The sequence below is a fragment of the Scophthalmus maximus genome, chromosome 7 (assembly GCF_022379125.1).
Source record: "Scophthalmus maximus strain ysfricsl-2021 chromosome 7, ASM2237912v1, whole genome shotgun sequence".
Classification (NCBI taxonomy): domain Eukaryota; kingdom Metazoa; phylum Chordata; class Actinopteri; order Pleuronectiformes; family Scophthalmidae; genus Scophthalmus; species Scophthalmus maximus.
Window position 1 is genome coordinate 1011632 of NC_061521.1, and position 21647 is coordinate 1033278.

A 21647-nucleotide genomic window follows, 5' to 3' on the forward strand; every position below is an offset into this window, starting at 1 on the left:
TGGGGTAAAGTGTTTTGTAGATGCTAAATTGACCCTAGGACGTTTGTGTCTGTATGTTGGCCCTGTGATATGCTGGCTACCAGTCCATGGTACTCCTACTCACAGCCAATATCAACTGGGATTGGCTAAAGCCCGCTCAGACAACTCTTAATAGATAAAGCAGTGTAGATAATGGATGGACACACTGTAAGCTATTTAAAAGCAAACATTATTATACCTGTGAAGTTAAAAAAAAAATTTGAATATGCATTTGTGAGTACCAAAGTTACTGTATGCATTTGTAACACTTATTTTTTATTTGTAGATCATGTGACACAAATGTGTGGCCATTTTCAGTCTATTGAGGGCAGTAAAGACCTTTTAAAATTAAAAAGTTAAATGAATGATTCACAGTAACCCCCTGAAACAATACTTCCATGGTCTACTCACTCATAGAAGGTAATCGCTCAGGGCAGGGGAGGTTCTGGACATAGGTGAAGTTCTCTGGAAGATACGTAGTTGGCTGGACCAGGTATTCGCTGGTGTTACTGCCATCAGGATAGTCTAGAGCAAAAAACACCAACATACGGTTTGGAACAGCAGAAAACACCAAACCACATCATCAACATAAATTGATAAGTACTAAGGAGACTATTGCTGTGTTCACAACTGACACAATGGTTACTTGCACGAGTAACTGATTTTGGTCGTGGGAGCACTTGTGCTTATTCGCTTGAATAATGCAAATATAAGGGACAGCCCAGAGTGGGTCTGCAGTATCAGTGTCAGGTGAGGGACAGCACAGAATGCATCCACAGTATCAGTGTCAGTAAATTGAGTATCCTTGCTATGTTGCTCATAAGTGTATATTCAATAGGTTTTAGTGAATTATGCAATTCTTGCATGTAAACCTGGATACCTTTTGGAGGTCAAGGCGCATTTCAAATGAAACATATCTACGGCTGCCTATGGATACAAGTTATACATCTCTTATATGGGCGGCTGTGGCTCAGGAGGTACAGTCCTTCAATCCCAGCTTCCGCCAGTCCACATGCCGATATGTCCTTGGGCAAGACACTTAACCCTAGATTTGCCACTGGCGGCTCTTCCGGCAGTGTATGATTGTGTATGAATAATATAAAAAAAATTAAAAAAACGTGGTGAATAGCAGCGGCGTGTGAATGGGTGTGAATGTGTGAATGTGCCTTTCCTGTTAAGCGCTTTGACTGGTCTATATGAGTAGAAAAGCTAAATTTAAAGTAAAATTGCTGCTGAAAAAGCTACAAGCCCAGGTGACAGAGTGTGTCAGAGACATGACTGCACAACGATAGACTACACTCAACACCACCATTACTAAGCAGACAGACACAAAAAGGATGTTGGACTTCAAGCAATGGGTCCTTATTATTTAGAGTTTACAACGGTCATTATCATTCCATCATCTAAGGTCGGATGACATCCACTCCATCACAGAACAGCTACAGACACAGTACCACAGCACTTTAAATGTACTTCTTTCATATCATAGATTTTAACCAATGTGACACTTGCATTCAAACTTTACCCAGTTTGTTGACTGCTTATCTCCCACCTCAGGCTGCTGGTCAAAACTACATTAGATCCCTAGCACTTTGCTTACGAGGAGCACAATGGAGTGGAATATACCATCATGTAGTTGTTGTATGGGGCCAAGATAAGGTGGTAAGCTGTCAGTGCACAGTGCTTTTTGACTGAACGACCTACTGGTACTTTATTTGTTGTGCCAATGCCAATACCGATATCAGGGAATAAAAAATTCCAATACCGATATATAGCCCCACTTTACATGTGAACTTCTGAAAGTGATTGGAATTGTTCTCTGCTGCATCAGAATGTACATCTCTAGTCTGTTGGGAATGTCTCCCTGAACTCCTTCCACAGCATTTTTGTTGGTTAAGGTCTGAGCTCTGACCGGGCAACGTTGACAGCTAGATTTTCTGTATTTGAAGTCATTCAGAATATAAATTTACTTTAATCTTTTGTTTCATCATCCTGCTACATCACCCACCTTCTACTGATCTTCAGCTAGACAGTCACCCAGACATTATACTGTAAGCCACCTTGATTAACTGTAATAAATTTTCCACCTGTCCTTGCAGGCAGCCTTCATCATAGTTATGGCTGTAGGCGTGCATGTTCCCACAAGGGTTAGGAAGTTCTCAGCAGGCAGGGAGACTCTTACCTCCAATCAATCTATGGACTACATGCTCTCTGAAAAGGAATAATTGAAGGAGTGGATGCTGATTCAGGCAGAAGGAAACCGTGGATGTCTTAAGTAGAAGTATTTATTATAAGAAATCAATATATATCAAGGAGATTTCTGGTTCGTTTACACAGATTAACAAGGTGGTCAGTGTATGGTGCCCCAAGACAATCTGCCTGTTACCGGTCTCTGTAGTTTATTTAGTTTAGGGTAATGTCGTCATCTCCCCGCGACTAGGACACCTTGAGAGAGACTTCAGCTGCACGATTCTTGTTGTGGCTTGCCACAGACAGGTGGACCTTGCTTGGTGCCTGAGAAGACTCGTCTAAACAGTTTCTCAGGGGAGGATAGACGAAAATTCCACGACACTCTCTCTCGCTTATTTACAGTTAGTCTTTTCTAATATAGATGTGATCATATCGTTTACATCTCACCCTGTTGAATATCACTTTCATGATGTCACTATTATAACAGAGTTAACCTGCAGCTATCAGTATTTCCTCTCATATCACATTAGGGAACTTTATTCATGGTTCTTATCATGTTGCTTGTCAATAATGGTGCCACAATTTCCACATGAAAACACTCATAGCCAGGTAGGTAAACCCAAGGAAAACTGAGACAGCTGATAACGAACTTTGTAGTGAAGGTTATCAGGACGGACCAATGTTAGGTACAGCGAAGCCAGATAATGAAAACATATCCTGGGCAAATTGAAGTTGTCTCGATTGAACAATAATATTTCGGATGACTGCATGCTATAACTGAAGCATTTATTGAACTTAAAAGAAACATACAGATCAAAATAATCAAATGTATTCCTGGGGCCAGAGCAGGTGACATTGAATCCTATTGAAAACTGCTGGCTAAGGATTAACCTAGATATGGTAAAATTGTTATACACGTCAGCAGTAACTGTTATAGAAAATTCTCTCATCTCATGTGTGGGAGATTGTGCTTGACCTTTGGCAGGTCAGGACAGTTGTTGGACGTGGTTGTCTCTAAATGTCATAGTCTTAGATTATAGTTCAGACATCCTGATACTAAAGAGCCATTCCATCTGTTTGATGACGACATGATTCTGAGAGTGAAATACTTCACTCTGACTGGAACAGGTAGGTTTTTTGGGACATCATGACACTTTTTTGATCGGCGTACAAACCAGAAATCCCCTCAATATTGAGCTCCTGTAATAATTACTTCTGCTAAAGACATCTACGGTCTCCATCTTCCTGATTCAACTGCATCAATTTTTCCATTACAGTAACGACACCACATTACTTTAATCGGAGGTCACAAAAATGTATATTGATTCCGTGTGTAGTAAAAGCAATGCTGGACCACTGCCTAACCTGAGCAGTGATTACATGTACAGCCGCATGTCATTCTTAAACTGCTGGCTGTCGAGGTGGTGTGCAGAAATCAGTGTGAGCTTCATAGACAACTTTTGCACTTTTTGAAGAAACCTGGTCTGATGAGGAGAGACGGCATTCATCCTACTTTGGATGGAGCAGCTCTCATTTCTAGGAATCTGACGTAGTCTTACACGCCTCTCTGTGCTTCTGTTAGAGCAGTCATCTCCTCAACACCCCATAGAAACTGTGTCTGCCCCCCGAACACTGTTTAAACCAAAAGTGAAAAAAGAGTGATTCACACAAACCTTATAAAAATCAACACAACTCCTATAAATGAACCTGTATTCTATTTAATTCTAAAACATCAGCTTTATTGCCATATATACATGCATAATAACTCAATAATAATAATTTTGAATTATTAATAATTAAAATATTTGTTCCCCTACCCCACATAGTGTGATTTGAGGTTCACTTTCAGTGTGTAGTTAGTGATTAGTACATTTATGGTGAATTGCTCCAAACTTGCATCAGACCCTTAACTCTCGCTGCCTGCATGGTCACCCAGGAACCACACAGTGTTCCTGATCTTGAAGAGATTATCTCTTCCAGCCGAAACCTGCTATAGACGCAGGAGACACACGCTAGCAGCCTAGCGACCCCTGACGGGGCAGTCTCCAATCATGTCATTCCAGATGACCATCAGGCATCTCCATCAGTCTGCATGTTGAAAATGGGTGCCCCACAACCAAGGGACCCACCCCGGCGAATCCTCAGCCTCACCTCCTTGTGTTCTGAACGGGGGGGGGGCACATTCAAGGGCAGATTACTGTAAGAGGCTTTAGCTCTTGGCTGAACGTAGGCTATTTATGTTTGTTTTTGTAAGTTTAACTTGCTGTGTACTGTTGTGAAGTTTTTACCAGACCGCTGTGTCAAGTTTATTGCTGCTATAGCCTAATAACTGGGAGGGTGTGGCTCAGGAGGTAGAGTCGTTCGTCCGCCAACCTTCGCCAGTCCACATGCCGATGTGTCCTTGGGCAAGACACTTAACCCTAAATTGCCTCTGACAGCTCTTCCAACAGTGTATGAATGTGACAGAAAAATGCGCGGTATATAGCAGCCCTGAATGAATGTGTGTGAATGGGTGAATGGGACTTTCTTGTAAGCGCTTTGAGTGGTCTTTATGACTAGAAAAGCGCTATATAAATAAAGTCCATTTACCATTTACCATAAGTGAGTTATTATAAGTGCTGGTTGATTGTAATTTGTGTCTGACCACGACGGACTATTGTGTGTTGCTCTGCCATCATGTCTGAACCCAGCACGCTGTTTCCGGGTTAAAAGACCAGTGAGGTGCGCAGCTCGTCAGTTGAGCAGCGTCACTGCATGACACAGACCCAGCAACACGGCTTGTCATAAACAGAATACCACAAGTCTGACCGTAGGCGTGGCACAATCATTCATCAGCTTGTCAAAAACTGAGGGCCGACAAGGTGAAATAATAGAAATAAATCAGGATCTCCAGTTCCAGATACACAGCAGTGAGGAAAGTGTTCACTCTATGACGTAATCCTTGGAAGTACTGTCCAGAAGAGGGAGGTCATTATTACAACAGATACAAACAAAGAAATTCATATTTCTCCTTGTGCTTTTTAAAGAACTGTTCAACAAATCAGACTTTGCAACTAAAGCCCTACAGTCCATCAGTGTATCAGTGACAGACATTGGACTTGACTGAAAATCTTAAACAATCACTGTAGGGAGAAACACAAACAGATGCAATATAGCTAGGCTACACGGATGAGACACATTGCGTAAGTAAGATAAGGAATATGATTTCTTGTCTTTAATTATTCCAACCAATTTCCTGTTTGTTGTTTTTGTGTTCCGAAATGTGAATATTAGCCTAATGGCGAAATATTGATTGCAATGGTTTTAAAAGATGGTTTAAAAATGTTCCAATTGTTACTGAACTGATTTTTAAACTGGTCAGTGTGTATTTTTTACTCATGGATTTCATGTGTGATAGCGTGGATATGTTTAAGTTTTGAGGTTTGTTAGGTGTTTTTTAGACTATAATGAGCCTGGTTTTCTCCTGTTCTTTATGAGTCTTTATTAAAAATACGAAAAGTCAAAACAAAAAATAAGTCATTGTTAATTGTTGAATTGTTAAAAAAAATGTCACCTAAAATTGAATAATTCGATTTTTGTGATCAAAACAATAGCAGTTTGTGTTAAGACGAGCCTATGAACTACAGAACAGGGCGCTGCTCTCTCTTGTTAAAAGTCAATCCAGCTCACCCAGCAGTCAAGATCTCTCTCTCTCTCTCTCTCTCTCTCTCTACAGTCAATTTAAAAGAATAATCCAGCCAGATCACTCAAACAAGGTGTAATTACCTTAATGTCAGTGTTTTCAATGAATGGATGTAACCCATTGGTCTTCATAATCCACAGCAAAAAAGCATGCTGGATTGGATAGCCTATTATGTTTAATTTTCCGCACAATTTCAGCCATGCATATACCCGAATGTTCCGCTTGTTATAATACAAATGTCACAAGAAAATAATTGGACTGGAGGGTCTTCTTGCAGGGCTTAATATCAAAATAATCTCCTTAATTCATCCTTCTCCATATCTATCTCTGTGTGTGTTTGTAGGAAAAACAATATGCATCTGCGTACAAGTGAGAAAGATGCAGAGAAAGACAATGTGAGAGGAAACCGTTTGGGCAGAAAGGTATGGGTGTGTGGATGTCTGTGTGCGCGAACGTGCGCGGTGCTTGCATTCATGAGTGAGTTATGAGAGAGTATGTTTTCCTAGTGCAAACATATCTTGACGAAGAGTGTTAATGGTAGAGAAGAGAAGGAGAAGTCTTTATGATGAGATCAGATAAGCGTAAACTCTCCATGAAACAGGAGTTTCATTATTTTGAGATTGAGGTATGTGGGGTGTATTCAGCAAAAATCAGGTTGTGTCTCAAATTGATGAGAGCAAGTTAAGCATGTATTATGGCCATCCAGTCAATGTGGCAAAGTAGGTCTGGGTTTGTTATCACCAGCTGACTTATGGCGTTTTTCCATATAAATGTGCTGGCTCGGCACAGTTTGGCTCGGCTCGTCTGCCCAGCGCAGCACGGGTTTGCTTTTCCATTACAGCAGGGCTACCTAGTTGTGGGTGTGCTCTCAACTGATGAACCATCCTGAGTTGATGACGAATAAAGCCACCGCCCGCTCTTTACTTTTCCCTCTCATGAGGGATTTCCAGGCTGTTGTTTTGCATTTACCACTTATGGTGCGTTCACACCGGACGCGATGCAAATTTTTGCGTTGCTTTGCTCGCACGAGTTTGGTCGCAAGCAAACATTTGGGCTTATTTGCGTCATTATTTGTGCTTTTTTGCGCTATTATTTGCCCGTTCTTCCTTCCACTTTCTCCAACAAACCTCATCTGAACAAACACACCCAGACAAAGACACACACACAAAGGTATACTTGAGCTGTTGAATGAAAAAAAGGAAGACAGGAATGAATGGTAAAGCCACATGCACACACATAAACATGAACTGTTGAAGAAAAAAAGTCAAACAGGAATGCTGATGGCAAAGCTACACAAAGTGGTCGCGCTAACTGGGGTTAAAGCTAGTGTCCAGCTTCCTCGATCATTTTCTGCCGAGCCCTCTCTTCTTCACCCGGTCACGATACAAATAGTAACCTGGTCGGGCTGCACACACAGCGACAGTAGTGGTTCTCCATTCCTGATACAATGACAGGCCGTCTGACGAAGTGCAATCCGCTTGGAGGAGGGGCCGTGTGGCACAGCTTGGCACAGTAAAAGTGGTAATGGAAAGGCAATTCAGTGCGGCGCGGTTTACAGTGAGTCCTGTGGGCCTGCACAATCTGCGTAATGCATCTTTGCGACATAAAAGGGAGCCAAATAGGAACCTGGCACTGGAAGAAACCAATTGTGTGGCTGTCCTCCTCTCCCTCAGGAAGGAAGATTAATCTGAGGTTAGATCTGCATGGTTTTCTATGCTTTGAACCTTCTCTTTATGTAGCTAAGTGACCTTGTGCTGGACACACAGGTCAGACTGAATAATATAAGTTGCTTTTGAGAGCGTTGCATATTTACTCAGATAGACCTAGGAACTCGCTCTCCATTCTGGAGATGGTCACCTATAAAAAACTCTTCATGTCTGCTTGGGCTGCGGTCCGTGGCACTTAGATCTTGCCGGAATCCAAGCAGCGAGTCACTTAACTTTTTTAATGGCATGGGAAATATTGATCAGATGGTCGATTACAGTGATATCCCCTGGAATCTCAAGCAAGCGCTTTGCATGCCGACAGCTGAGTTTATTTGCTGGGGTTGTATGAAATATTGCCGTGGTCCGAATCTTATAAAAAAGTGTTTGATTTATTTTTGTCTTGGATTTACAAAGGACAGAGCATTGCAGGCTCCGTTGAGTGACAGGTTGTGCGGCAGGGTTATCCATTTATCCAAATGCAAGTTTAGAGATTGGATAAATTAATAATTCTTGCCATCCTTGGCATATAGGAAGAAGTCAGCATACCATGACTAGTTTCTGCTTTAGCTGTACACGTTCCTGTGACAGGCATGTAGTTCTCAGCAGGGAGGCGGAACCCCACCCCCTGGCAGCCACTGACTCCATCAATTCAAATTCTTTGGGAAACACTATCAGCTATCAACTGTCAGCAGTGTGGACATTATGGAATATGGCAAGAGCATTATTAGAGCATTATTAAGTGCACAAGTGTGGAAACATATTTTGGAAGGCTACTTGCAAACCTGGGTCTGAGAGATGTTTGTTATTCTTATGTACAATGTATATGGTTACATGTAGCCAGTGTGGGCAGAAGGATTCATACAAGTGGCTATAGACAGCACCATGGTGACATCGACATACTGTAATTGACAATTTCTATTAAATTCCATATACTGTATGTAGAACAGTTTGTATTTAGCCAAATAGACTGGAGACAATTGTCCATACAGTAAAAAAAGCATTGCTTACCTGTTCCATTGACTGTACTGTTCTTGTTGGTGTACAATCGGATCATCTGGCCAATGCTCCTTACATTGTCCCTCAACATGATGCCCTGGGCCTGCACCATGAAGAAGTATGTATTGGCTAACAGAAAGATAAGAAAAATACATTTTAGTCTTATTTTTTGACTATTTTGACTTAGACAAAATTTGCTTAATGTAGCATTTACGTGCCCTCACTTATTATAAAGCACAACTTTACACATTCAGTAGATGATCACATCTGACTCTCAAGTTGCAGGTAGAAACACTGAAAACAGTAAATGTTTAAATCATCTATCAAAACTAGAGCAGCAAATTTACATAAGTGAATGTTGAAACTATGTGGAACAAAATTAACAAACAGACAACAGACTTTCATTTAGTTATTATTTTCTCACATGCTGTACTAAAGCATCCTGCTTTATATTGATAATTTAAAAAATATGCAGTTGGCATATAAGGTAAGAGGTGTTGTCTTCCTTAGTTGGCATATAAGGAAGGGAACACCTCTTGCCCCATGTGGTATGGAGGACCGTGGGGGAAGCGGAATGTGAAATACAGCATTTTCAAATCCATTTTCAAATCCATCATCGAATAGAGCAATTTGAAAAAGATTTTCAAAGCTTTTCAAATCCATTTTCAAATCCATCATTAAATAGAGCAATTTGAAAAAGCTTTTCAAATCCATTTTCAAATCCATCATTAAATAGAGCAATTTGAAAAAGCTTTTCAAATCCATTTTCAAATCCATTTCGAAATCCATTTTCAAATCCTTTTTCAAATCCAATTCGAAAAAGCTTTTCGAAAAGCATTTCGCCTATCCTTTCAACATTCCGAGTCCCTGTGGGTCCCTATGTTGGTTTGTAAACGTTGAGTGACAAAGGTACAAGACATGAGTTAATGTTGCCCACCGGCTCCATGCTGCTGCTGGCTGTTGTTTACTACACTCTTCTTTGGTTTTATGGCGCGCAGCGCACCTCTTTACCGCCAACCAGAAAAATGTAACTTATATCTTGTACCTTTGTCACTCTTTCAAAGTTTACAAAATCAGCGCAGTGTTCTGAGCCGAGCCTGGCTCTTTAACAGGAGCTGTGAAGTGTGTGTGAGAGAAGAGGAAGGTTGCCGCTGCGCATATGTGGCCGCAGTGTTAAAATAAAGTGCACTGTTCATTTTCCCTTATCGTTGATCTGGATTCAGTTTGTTGTTACCACCAACGGGTTTTTGGGGCTAACTTCTGTACTTTTACATGGGTCATGATGGTGGCATGTGGAGAGCCGGATATTTTCTGAGGTGGTAAAATGTGTAAACAGATTGAGAATCACTGCTCTATCATCTTCTCCTTCCCACAATCCACGTCACACATCTATATGATAGGGCAGGCGTTAGCCAATCAGAGAGCTTGTTCCCTGCTCATTTGCATTGTTTCAGCAAACCAACACAGGGACCCAGAGGGACTCGGAATGTTGAAAGGAGAGGCGAAATGCTTTTCGAAAAGCTTTTTCGAATTGGATTTGAAAATGGATTTTGAAATGGATTTGAAAATGGATTTTGAAATGGATTTGAAAATGGATTTGAAAAACTTTTTCAATTGGATTTGAAAAAGGATTTGAAAATGGATTTCGAAATGGATTTGAAAATGGATTTGAAAAGCTTTTCAAATTGCTCTATTTAATGATGGATTTGAAAATGGATTTGAAAAGCTTTTCAAATTGCTCTATTTAATGATGGATTTGAAAATGGATTTGAAAAGCTTTTTCAAATTGCTCTATTTAATGATGGATTTGAAAATGGATTTGAAAAGCTTTTTCAAATTGCTCTATTTAATGATGGATTTGAAAATGGATTTGAAAATGCTGTATTTCACATTCCGCGTCCCCAACGGTCCTCCATAATGTGGAGAATAAAAAACATTGATTCAACACTGACATGAGAAAGATCTTTTATGCAATCCAATGGGCTCATTTAAGTTTTTGTTAATTTGCAGATTTTCTTTTCTTTGAGTAGCAGGGGTGACAACTGAGTAACAATGTGCTCTTAGTGATCCGAGTATGACGGAAAATGTGTGTTTTACCTTGTGCCGCTGTGGTCGAATTATGTACATGATTCAGTTCAGACTTGTGATAGGAAGTGTTACCAAGTCAAACCTATTATGATTGGTATTGTGACTTTAATGTAAATGTGAGCAGATGTCAGACTAGGGATGATGTTGTTACATGAATAGATGTTAGATGCTGACCTTAAGTTTTCCAGGCTACTACAACAGGTGCAAGTTTCTCTTTAGTTTATGCTTGAATTTTACAACACAAATAAAATTTATCTTAAAGCCAAAAAATGCCCCTTAACCAGCTTTTCCCATTTGGAAGACTGAATCACACACTAACTAATTATCCAGTATTTCAAATATGTGAAACTACACAAAGAAATAACAAAAAGGCAACAAAGTTTACTTAGAGCTAAATATCTGGCTGCTGTTAGCTCTGCACAATTTAAATCAGTTTTGTTTCAATTTTTTTCTGTGAAGTTTATACACAGAAGCCTTTCAAATTGGATTAAAGCAGGGGTGGCCACCTCCAGCCTCTGGGTGAGAGGGTTAGCCCCGAAACAGTTGATAATTACAAATTGCATATCAGAAATACAAATCAAATCTCATGAAAAGTTTTCTTTTCTGGGACAAAAGGTTAAATAGCAGACTAACATGTCCTACAGGGTGGTCCCCTCTGGCTGTATTCTTGTAGGGTCGTGAATCAGGGTGAAGTAAACAAATGTTGTGATCGATTATGTGCTCATAGTTTATCAGTTATGGCAATCGAATTTAATTCAATATCAATATTAAATAACAACTTCAATTAATATCATATTTACCTCAGGGCAAAGAAGGGGAAAATGATGCCACTTTACTGATTCAGTCTAATTTAAAATATACTGACTATCAATTTAGAATTCTGATTAATAATTAAATTAATCATATAATAATTAAATTATTAATTACACCCAAAATTAAAGCCCGAAGCAGCAATGATCGCCCCCTCGCAAGTACACGTACTTTGGGGTATGTCGCGGATATCACTTCCTGTGTCCACTATGTGTAGCTAGAGAATACCCAGTAATCATTCTTCTGTACATCATCATGCGTTCACATCATGAGGACACCATGTATATTTCATGTAAATCGGATGATGTTTGTCACATAGTTCTGACTTCCTGTTGTCAGTAGATGATGCTATGACTATGGATCAATATTAATGTGATGTCCACTAATGTGTGCTCACATTTGTGAAGTTTATTTTGATGTGCTTTACGATTTAATTATAAATACACTTTATTTTCTTTTAAAAGATCTGTTTTGGGTATTATGTATAAATAAAGTATTATGTTTATAGGTAAGAAGTGATATATGCAGGTGTGGCGTTCCCGCCAGTAGGAGGCACTGTGAGCCTGTGGTTTGCTCGTATCTCGCTGCCTCAGTCATAACTGATTCAGTGAAAGACAGGCCATGTTTTCAGGTATGTCAAAACTTAACAGAAGTTGCTGGTTAGTAAAAAATCTGTCTGGCTGGTAAATTTTTCAACTACCAGCCACCTTGGATGGTAAGTCAAAAAGTTAATTTTGGACCCTGCCACCACACCACGAGCACCTGAACAGATTCATTGTTTATCAAAATAGTTGACGATTAATAAGTCAATTACTAATTGATTCATTGATTAACTGTTGCAGGTCTAATCCATTGCTTTTGGTGAAGTAAAACCAGACTTTGAGCGGTTCACTCTGCCATCGTCACACAGATCAGGTCTGAGTGTCTCCGTCTGTGCTGCGTGTTGGACAGCGTTGTGCATTGGTTTGGGCTAATTTGGTTATCAGCAATAATTAATGATAATCAATGATACTTATTAAATATTAAAATCAATTGAGCTTATTAATCAATGTTGATAGCAAAGGGCCACCACCCAGAAACTGGGACAAATAACCAAATAGTCAATTCAGTCTCAAAATGTTCATATCTGGTAGATATGAGCATATGGAGTAAGCTGAAGGTGTGAATCCGGTCGCTGACTCTGTCAACCAGCCTTTATCACAATGTACATGCAAATAACAAAAAACAACTTCTCTTTAAAGTATAACAGCATTTATTAACTTTAGCAATATCAATGTACAATCAATTCTACTTTTATCAAAAAATGTCTATTATATGCTAAGCTACCAATCATATATCATATGAACATCATAAGAAAAGACAACAACAAGCAAGAGAGTGTGTGTGTGTGTGTGTGTGTGTGTGTGTGCGGGCGTGCACAGGCGTGTGCATGTGAAAAGGGGAGGAGGAACAAAATGGCGGACGTGACCTGGGAAGTCACGTGATGCCAGAGAAAGGTGGGGTGCGAGACCTCAAGTTAAATGGCGGCTACCTTTAAACATGTGACTCTAACAAAGGAGATCGGGGACAAAGTTAACTTCGGACCAGAATCTCTCAAGCACCCACGAGTATGTGTGTAAATGTTCGAATGTAAGAAAGCAAAGGGAAAGCAATCAAAGCAGCAGTCAGGCTCATGCGATGGTGACTGAGATCCAGCACCTGGATACGGGGGCACGGCTGCTCAGCTGATTGAGCCGGTGGGTCTCGGTCTTTAAATGGACGACAGGGTGCTGAGTTCAGACACGATGGCAGAGCAAAGTTCTGCCCAGAACTAAAGTCTCTTACTGTACTCCTCGGCGGGAGAACAAGTGTGTGTGGTCCATCCTCGGATGCGTCGAGGCGGGAGCCGTGGCACTTCCTAGCAACTGACAGCGGATCGGACAGCGGTCGACTCGGTTGAAAGCCTGTGGATTAAGGTCTTTCCTTCTGCAGGGATCAATCGACAGAGTGTTCCGTCGCAACGGCTCTTGACGTGGTACCAGTGCTGTGGTTGTTCCCACGCACACAGGGAGAAAAAAATGCATATTTCAGTTCGTCCTGCGAAGTCAGAAATCCTGCAGCCTGGTTCAGTTGCGTGCACGGTCACCTCTTCTGGTTTATAGAGTTATCGTCCTGGTGGACGAAGTCTAAGTTTAGAAGCGGTTACCTCCTTTTTAGGATGGAGGAACCCACCTGATCAAAGCGATTACTGAACGTGGAGTACGATGGGCGGTTGACAGCGAGTTTTGACCACATTTAAAGAAAAAAGGACATGAAGGGAGAACTCGAGGAAAAACATTAAGCTCACGGCAACAGCAAAAGAGCTAGCAACTCAAGCTACCAGACTAGAGGGAGCAGAACAGATAGTTGCCAACATAGAAAGTTGGAACATGAAGTGATATGGAAAAAAATCATATCTTGATAAACGTTATTGTTTTATCACCCAGCTGATGGATGTAAAAGACGCTCTACTTCACGCACTGCAGACGATACTACAGGAAAGGCAGACAGACCAGGAAGGGAAAAACCAGCGTAACAATATTCACATCTTTGGCCTTAAAGAAGGAGCAGAGGGCAGTTCGGCGGAACAATTCATCAAACAGCTTCTCAAAACCGAGCTCTCCTCGCCAGCCGACACAGACCTGCAAATACAGCAGGCACACCAAGCTTTGACTAGGTATGTGACTGCAATTTAAGACATTGAACACTGACTCTGTAACACCAGGACTATTCCCTCGATAAAGAGAAAGACTGCTGACAGAGAGAGAGCTAAAGTCACTACTACACCGTCCCTGTGTGTTCATTCACGGCTCTCTCCCCTTCTCCTCTTCAACACATCTCGCTCTCTCGCTCTCTTTCAGTGTGTGTGTGTGTGTGCGTGTGTGTGCGTGTCGCAGTATCTGTCAGAAAAATCGAATGTGAATGGGCTTAACAACCCGATAAAGACAAAATAATTCTGAAAATCATAAAAATTAAGGCCCAAATTATCTTCATTCAAGAAAAAATTTAAAAAGTTATTTTAAAAAAAAAATCTTTATAGTACATGCAGACAGTAACAAAAGAGGGGTGGCAACACTTATACAAAATTCAGTCAACTCTGAATATTTGAAAGAGATTACTGGCAAAGAAGGGAGATTCATTATTGTTAAAGGAAAATTAGATAGCTAGATTAGTCATGTGCACGCCCCTCCCAAAAGTGATAAACATTTCTTTAAAACCTTACTCACAAATATAGCAACAGAATCCGCAGGCATAGTAATTTGTGTGGGTGTCTTTAATGTTGTATTAGATCATAGGATGGACAAAACAAGCGTAAAAAGAAGTAAGACTCACTTAACTAAAATTATGAATGCATTTCTGAAGGAACGGGGGATGGTTGATGTATGGATAGAAATCCATCCACTGGAAAAAATATATACTCAGTATTCAATTACACATGATACCCATTTTAGAATTGATTCTATATTAATGAATAGCTGGGATCTGTGTAAGGTCATAGATTGTCAAATTGGGTTGGCAGACATCTCTGATCATAATGCAATCCACTTAACCATACAGTTGAATAGCAGACAGAAAAACACTACCTGGAGACTAAATGTAAGCAAAATGAATAACAAAATAATAACTGAGCAAATTAAAATGGAAAAGAAGAGAAATATCAAGGAGAACGATACAGTAAAAAATATCCAACTATTTTTTAATGGGAAACTTTAAAGGCCGTCATTGGGGGGAAATTAATATCCATCACCTCACTACAGAAGAAGCTTAAATGGGCTACATATCTTAATTTGGCTGAACAATTTAAAAGGTTAGAAAAAAGATATCTAACCATACATGACACTTAACTTCTACAAGAAATAAAGAGTACGAAAGCAGAAATAGACAATATCTTAGGAGGAGAAATAGAGAAAAAAAAAACCTTGCTGCTAGGCTATTGGCAAGACGACTTAGGAAACAGCAGACTGGAAATACAATATACAAGATCAGAGATCTTACTCAGTTCAACTTATATATATAATATAATATTACAAGAATTTATACACTCAACCATCCTCATGTAGGAGATGCAAAAAGACAGTTCCTCAACACACTTGACTTACCAACTATTGGAGAAATACAAAATAAAAGCCTCATAGCTCCTATAACAATGGATGAAGTGTCTAAAGCCATTTCCAAGTTTACACCTGATACAACACCTGGAATCGATGGCTTCAATGCAGAGTCGTACCGAACCTTCAAAGACTAACTGATTCCTCTCCTTACATCATCTCTTAATTGGATTCTCAGATAGGGTCAGTTGCCACCCTCATGGAATGAGGCAATTATATCTGTAATTCCCAAAGAGGGAAAAGCCAGAATTTTTTTTTTTTTTTTGCAATTTGAGACCCATATCTATTCTCAATGTAGATTACAAAATCTACACTTCTATTATGGCAAAGAGATATGAGAAGTTTAAGACAATATTCAGAGGACTCTGCAAATAATAAATTTAATAGGAATGAAAAAGACTAGTGTTATTATGGTAAGCCTGGACGCAGAGAAGGCCTTTGACTGTGTGAATTGGAATTTCTTATATCTAGTACTTGAATGGTTTGGACTCAATAAAGGATCAATTAAATGTATCAAAACCATCTATCAAAATCCTACAGCTAGTATAATTTTTTTTACAGTCTAACAAAGACTTTTTTGCCCTATACATTGAGCATTTAGCACAGGCTATATGACAGAGTGAAGAATTAAAAGGAATTAATATTAAAGGACAGAAACACATAATCGGCTGTTCGCAGATGATATCATAACATATTTGGAAAGCCCTAATACAAGTTTAACCCAGATCATGCATCTTATAAATCGATAGGGTGGCCACTCAGGGTACAGAGTAAATGTGAATATAACAAATTTTGTCTTTGTCCATTTAAAAAAATTAAGCAAACTTTCAATTTGAAATGGGACTCCAAGATCATAAAATATCTTGGTGTGACTATAACAAAAGAAACAACTAAAATAACTACAAAACAAACTATGCCAGGATCCATATTCAGATTAAAAGAGATATTGAGAAATGGTCAGTTTTGACATTGGACTTCACCTCAAGAATTGATGTAATCAAAATGAATATTTTCCCTAGGTTGTTCTGTATATTTTTCAATCTCTTCCTGTTAAAATTCCTCAAGAAAAGATTAAAGCATGGGACAAGATGTTCTCTAGATTTATTTGGAATGGTAAAAGACCACAAATAAAATACTGCACATTGCAATTGGCTAAGGAGAAGGGTGGTGTGGCACTCGCAAATTTAAAAGATTACTACTATGCAACACAACTTGCACCAGTGATCAAGTTGGGTGATACAGCATATAATGCAAAGTGGAAAGATATCGAAATGACAGTAGCAGACACACCAGTCCAGTCCCTAATTGGTAATATCAAACTAAAAACGGCAATAGAACAGGCAACAGATTCAATCAGCTCCCACACACTGAACGTTTTGTTTTTGACTTTATCAAACAGGACAAATTATAAAAAGAAGTGAGATTGCTGAGCTGGTTTGCTTTCAATGATAGATTTAAACCAAGTCTGAGTAATCAAAACTCAGAAGATGGGAAAAAGGGGGGATTACTGCAATGTGTACAAGAACCAAGAATGGAAATATAATGAGGTTTCAGGGCCTGAAAGAGACACACGGGTTGGACAATGAGGACTTTTTCAGATGTCTACAGTTGAGATTATTTTATATAAGGAAATACAAACCTCAACCTTAAATGGTGCACTTGACCTAATGATGCAGGCATACAGTGGAACAAGATTCAAGGCAATCTCAGTGCAATACAAAAATCATACAGAGAGACTGTACAGCTCCCTCTACTGCGTATATCAAGGCCCAATGGGAAAGTGAAGTTAACATTGAAATTACAGCAGGAGAGTGGTTAAACATGTGTGAAACAACACACCACCACAAATTTGAAGATATGGAGGGAGTTCGGATGGAAAAATCTAACTCGATACTTAATTACGAGTATAAACCAAAAATAACGAGTAAACAAACAGATATGTTGGCGGATGTGTGGGAACAGAGAAGCAAACCACAAACATTCTTTGGCAATGTAGTAAACTACACATTTTTTGGGAAAATTTACATGTTACAATTAAGGATTTTCTGGGATATGCAATACCTAAGGAATGTAAATTCATGTACCTCGGAAATCTAAATTATTGTGTCATGGGTAATGATACATATTTAGCCAAGACACCATTGATTACAATAGTATCTTGTCGCCCCCCCCCCCTCCTGAAAGAACTACTCACTCAACTGACCTCAACATGATCCCTCCACTCCACAAATTAAAGCTTTCTCCTCCTCCCAGGACTAAGCTCAGCACCATGGGTGACCAGGCATTCCATTCTGCTGCCCATTCGGCACTACAGACGACTTAGAGTTTTAAAAAAGATCTTAAAACATTTATTTTTAGCAGAACATATGATGTTTAAGAAACCATGCTGGCTGCTGCTTTTTATGCGCACATTTTTGTTGTTAGCTTTTATCTGTCTTTTTATACTGATATTTTACCTTGTAGCACTCTGAGATTTGCTTTTAATGTCAAGTGCATTACAAATAAATAACGGGTGGACTCTTGATAACTTTACACAGTGCACATTTGTGACTACCACTGCAGTAGAGGCCTGTCCTATGAGCCCACTGAATACTATAATTCTGTCTGCACATATCAACTGCCCTCTAGCAAGGGATCGAAACAGAAATTATTCAGTAGAATACACAACAAAAAGCAAATAGAAAGATATCCAGCCTATCAAGTATCATCCAAGGACCATGCATTCATGCCAAAGACGATTTAAATCTCTGCAATCACTAAGTTTGTCCTCAATGTTTTAGTGGCAGCTGCAGTAGGGAAAAGGCCTGGAGACATACAGTATGTAATTGCTCAAACATAGGGGCTTTACCATACTGTTCAGATCACATTATATACAGTTACGATTAATACTGAGATAATTGCTACCTGAGTGATTTTAACAGGTAATTCTAAAATACTTGAGACATTTTGAGATGGTGAACATTTTTACTCACTCTTTGGTGAAGCAAAAAAAACAAGTAATTTGTCATGGAATGGGTGTATTTGCCCAGTGGATGTGTAGATCGAAGTGGCATGAATAGAACCCCTGAAACAGCATCAGCTTCAGCAGAGATGCCCAAAGTTCATTCTTTCTCAAGCCTGCTGTCAACTGCCAGATAAAGTTGGTATAATTAACAAATACAACGCAAGGGAATATATTTCAGACAATGTTGCAAACTAATTGCCACGTGGGATAGTTTGCAGTTAAACATCACACAAAAAATGAGGGTTAGCTTGACGTTATGGGCTGTGGTGGACCTTCAGCTGTGGAGTAGTTAGCCTGTTAGCCAATTGTAGCGTTAGCTTGGACTGTGACAGCAGCTGGGACTAGTTGGACTGCACAAAATAATCATGAGATAATCACATCGTTTGCTTCGTTTTCACTGTAAACCTCTGTTTACTAACCTATTCCAGGAGCCACGTAAATGAAGTAGAGACAAGTAGTGGACATGGAGAAGAAGAATATGAAGGCCATAAACGATCGGTTAGACATTCGCAGCAGCCGCTTCCAGTTCACCATTTTGGCTTAGGCCCGCTCCTCCCTCGCCGATATGAATCGCATAAAATGCTTATTGGAGTTAAAAGGTCCAGAAATTGAAGCAATAATGTCTGGTAATGGAAAAACACGCTCGATAAATGCCCAGAGCTGCAGCGCGGAAAAGACTAAAGCCAGCGGTGCTGACCCGCTTTCCCCTGCTCAGAACTTTCCAGATGAAAAACCAGGCAATAACGTTCATATCAGGCAATTGTTAGCCTCTCCCGGAGAACCGCTGGTCGGGCATGTTAAAACCGTAATACTACGGGCCAAAAGTTCAGTGGTAATCCTGCTCAACGATAGGCATGGTGGTCTTCCATGGTTGCGGGTTCACCAGTGAGGCTTTTAACGCTGTCATTGAAGGGTGTAGGATCGCTCAGCCATCTCCCACAGTCTACTGTCGGCCGGTGCGACGTTTCCAACACACTCGCCACACTAATAATTCATCACACAGCGCACACGAGTCCAGACCACTGCTTGTTTAAACGCCGATTTCCCACATTCCACACGCATGATGATAAATAGACTGAACTGAAAAATGTCAAGTCTGCCTCCATTTCATTTTCTGCTGGCACTGCAGAGGGCGTGTCCGGTTGGTGTAACACCGCCCTTCCCGTGCGTCGCCTTGGAAACCTGTGTCCGGTTCGTGGATGCATTATAAGAGGCGTTTCTCAATACCAAGTGCGCTAAATTGTTCTTTCCAAGAACGTACTTGGGAGTTCTATTTGGGAGTACATGCTCCGAGAACGGGAGGACGCAGTCATTGTGCAATTTGAACAGCAGCTGCAGACTGTCAGCTGACCCTGAAAGACGAGCCAGAATGCCAGAATGGAGAGGAGGATTTCCCTTCAATATTCATAATATTGTGTGTGTGTGTGTGTGTTTGTGTGTGTGTTTGTGTGTCTATCTGTCTGTCTCTGTGTCATTTTAACGCACATTGTTAAAAAAAAACAGCATTATCGCAGCAACATAAGAATTCTGACTCAGTAGGTTCATTTTAAAATACAATAAAAAAAAGTGCTATCACAGCAGGAGAAGTCTATTCTGATCCATATTTTCTTTTTAACATACATTGTAACAAAACAGTGTGTATGTGTGTGTGTGTGTGTGTGTGTATATATATCTTTTTTTAATTTTATATATATATATATATATATATTTCTGTTCACCTGCCTGCATATATATATATATATATATATACACACAGTATAAAATCACCATCACATTAGGGGACATTACATGGCAATAGCTTCATGTAGATCTATCTAATAAACTGGCAAGTACAGAGGAGGTATGGTATTTTTAATAATCTAATAATACTTAAATATATTAGCCCACATTCCACATACATACCTGTTGTTTGCCCTCTCACAACTCAAACAGGCCTTGTAAAATTAAGTGCTCAAACATTAATACAAATGCATGTACACTAATGCAAGAAGTGCCAGTACCTCACCTATGTCACATTCGTCCTTGGTCATTTATTTTGTATAGTAATTAAACTTTTTGAATCAGAACCTGTGCTTTTACACAGTCTATAAAGCAATGAAAGTCAAATATCTCAAGCAAACACCTGACCTGACCACACAGGTCAGATGTTGGAGGGAATTTTAATTCTGGTACGCGTCAGCAATTCAAGGAAGACAATTCATATAGTTTAATAAATATCAAATAGTTGACTAAATACAATTAAGTAAATATGAAATACTACAGACCTAACTCAGCATGAAATATAATAACAGCATATAATAAATAGCATTCAAAACCTAAAAAAAAAAAAGATTGCTTTTCCCACCCAACAGGACCAAAGTCACAGGTTAGCTACCTAAAAATGATGATTGTTACATGCCAGACAGGGGTAATGTTTGTTTGTTCAATCCCATCCTGTGATTTCTTTTTTCTTTATTTCTCTTAAGTATTTTCTCTCCAGGTTGGTGGCTGATTTGGTCCAGCTGATAAGAGGCACACTTGCGAGAAGACACTCATTCAGAGTAGCCATTCCAGAATTAGGAATTAAAAGGGGACATAAAATATCTGATCAGATGTCAGAGATGACAGAAATTTTATGGGCACTTTGGTGGGTAGGGGATAATAAACCGGATGCTGGTGCCATCGATGGTGCCACATCAGGATTTTTCCTGATTCACAGAAGAGATGTTACTTTAACAGAACACTCTTTCCCCGAGTGCTGCTATACTGTGTCTATGATGCCAAGGGCAAATTTCCAGATGTTTACAATGGGAAAAAAGGGTCGGTATATAATCCATGGGTCCTCTGCAGATCCCCCCAAACCAACAGGCGCTGCACCCACTAGCTGGGTACTTTCTGTTGAGAAATGGAGGCTATCCATCTCTGCAGCGTCCGGTTGCCATCATGACACCATACATCCAGGCTGTAGCAAGTAAGAACACTCTCTGTCTCAATAAACAAACACACAAGACAAGGCAGATTATTACTTTGGTGACTTTGAAATAAAG

The 21647-nt window shown here is 39.8% G+C and overlaps 1 protein-coding gene across 5 annotated transcripts in view; it reads right to left on the reverse strand.

Annotated features, from left to right (window-relative positions):
- The window catches only part of b4galt6 (UDP-Gal:betaGlcNAc beta 1,4- galactosyltransferase, polypeptide 6), a 55927-nt gene extending 36146 nt beyond the window's left edge, over positions 1 to 19781 (reverse strand). For 4 of the 5 annotated variants that reach the window (XM_035647048.2, XM_035647051.2, XM_035647050.2 and 1 more), the window contains exons 1-3: positions 19041 to 19781; positions 8605 to 8721; positions 430 to 543 (exon numbers count right to left, since the gene is read on the reverse strand). In XM_035647048.2, the coding sequence (XP_035502941.1) occupies positions 430 to 543; positions 8605 to 8721; positions 19041 to 19155 (346 nt within the window). In that variant the 5' untranslated portion in view covers positions 19156 to 19781. Of the gene's footprint in view, positions 1 to 429; positions 544 to 8604; positions 8722 to 19040 lie in introns of those variants that run through there. The other variant, XM_035647054.2, reaches the window with a different exon arrangement.
- Positions 19782 to 21647: the final 1866 nt, after the last annotated feature.